Raw genomic sequence first — 1,403 nt, forward strand, 5'->3', positions numbered from 1 at the left:
CGGTTTCGGGGAGGGTGGGGGGCCTCCCAACCCCAAAAGTGGCTGTGCTGCAGATGAGGGTGCTGGTACCCAAGCCAGCACACATCTCCCACCCTACAAAGCAAGTCTCAGAACCAGCCCCAGTGACGAGACACCCCCAGACACAACCATACACTAACACCCCCTGGCACCTCCCAAGGAACGGCAACACGTACGATGAAGCTCCCCGACCAGCCCAGGAAAGATCCCGTCCCCCGGTGATTCATGCAAAGTCCTTGGTAGTGCCGCTGGGCAGAGGGTCATGCTGCCCACTCCGGCCCACAGCCAGGCTCCCACAGCTGAAGGGTAGGGGGGTTAAAGCAGGGCCACGCTGCAGCCTCCTTTTAAAGATGTCCCCTTTTCAGGGGTTTTCCCTTCTGGAAGCCACACAAAGGGCAGCACAGCACAAAAGGATGATGGAGCTGGCTGGCATGACCGGGCGGGAAAACCCAGGGAAGCTGCTGGAGGGCTCCACTCTGCAAGGGCAGTGCTGGGGGCAGCTGGGCTGGGGGACAGCCACCAGAAAGGGCACATGGGCAGGAATGGAGCTGTGCCCCATGGACTGCGTGTCCTGGTTCCATGCAACAGCTCTGCCGTTGGTTCCTGTGGGTCCCTGCACCATGGGATGCCCCAGGAGCAGGCCAGCTCTGGCAGGAGCCTGCTGCAGGCTCAGCTAGCAGGACATGGCAAAGGCAGAGGGCTGGTCAGGAGGGGTGCAGAAGCAGGGAGGAATCGCAGGCAGCTCTTGAGCTGCCAGGGTGGTTCCAAACCTCTGGAGTCCACCCCATTTCTGAGAGCTTGTGGCACCCTGGGGACATGTCATGGGCACCTCAGAATTGCAGAAAAGGCAGTGGCATCTCTACACATAGCACTGAAGCTCCCACTCCTTGGTCCAGTCCCACTCCCTGACACCAAACCCTTGCCCTGATGGACATATGAGAGGGACTCAAACCATCCCACACCTCTGCCTTCCTCCTTGTCAGGCAGGTAGAGGCCAGCTGCTCTTCCCAAGCCTTCTGCTAAGTCTGGCTTAACGTGAAGCTGTTGGACACTGAGTGTTATGTATCCAGGATCCAGTGACCACAAGGTGTCAAGAATTGGTGACAACCTACAATGTGGCTGTCAGCTGCTGCCCTGCTCACCCCAATGCTGCAGCACTGGGACAGGATAGGGTGCTGTGCCATGATGGACCACATTGCCCAAGAACTCCAGGTGTCCCCAGGCCAGCCCATGCCTCTCCCAAGAGCAATGCTCACCTTGGCAGTGGGAAGCAGGTGATTCCAGAAAGGGGCCCCCTTGGCATCAGTGCTGCGGCAGGCAGTGGGCACCAGATGGCACGGCAGGACCCTCTTCTTCTTTGCCAGCGGGGACAGGCTCTCATCCTC

General features: G+C 59.5%; 1 protein-coding gene across 1 annotated transcript in view; it reads right to left on the reverse strand.

Moving 5' to 3' along the window:
• The window catches only part of FAM214B (family with sequence similarity 214, member B), a gene marked incomplete at its 5' end in the record, with an annotated part of 4,326 nt that extends 2,926 nt beyond the window's left edge, over nt 1-1,400 (reverse strand). Inside the window, one exon of the mRNA XM_010181057.1 lies at nt 1,275-1,400. Coding sequence (XP_010179359.1) covers nt 1,275-1,400 — 126 coding nt within the window. The remainder of the gene's footprint in view (nt 1-1,274) is intronic.
• Nucleotides 1,401-1,403: the final 3 nt, after the last annotated feature.

Source organism: Mesitornis unicolor, unplaced genomic scaffold (genome assembly GCF_000695765.1).
Source record: "Mesitornis unicolor isolate BGI_N332 unplaced genomic scaffold, ASM69576v1 scaffold30403, whole genome shotgun sequence".
Taxonomy (NCBI): Eukaryota; Metazoa; Chordata; class Aves; order Mesitornithiformes; family Mesitornithidae; genus Mesitornis; species Mesitornis unicolor.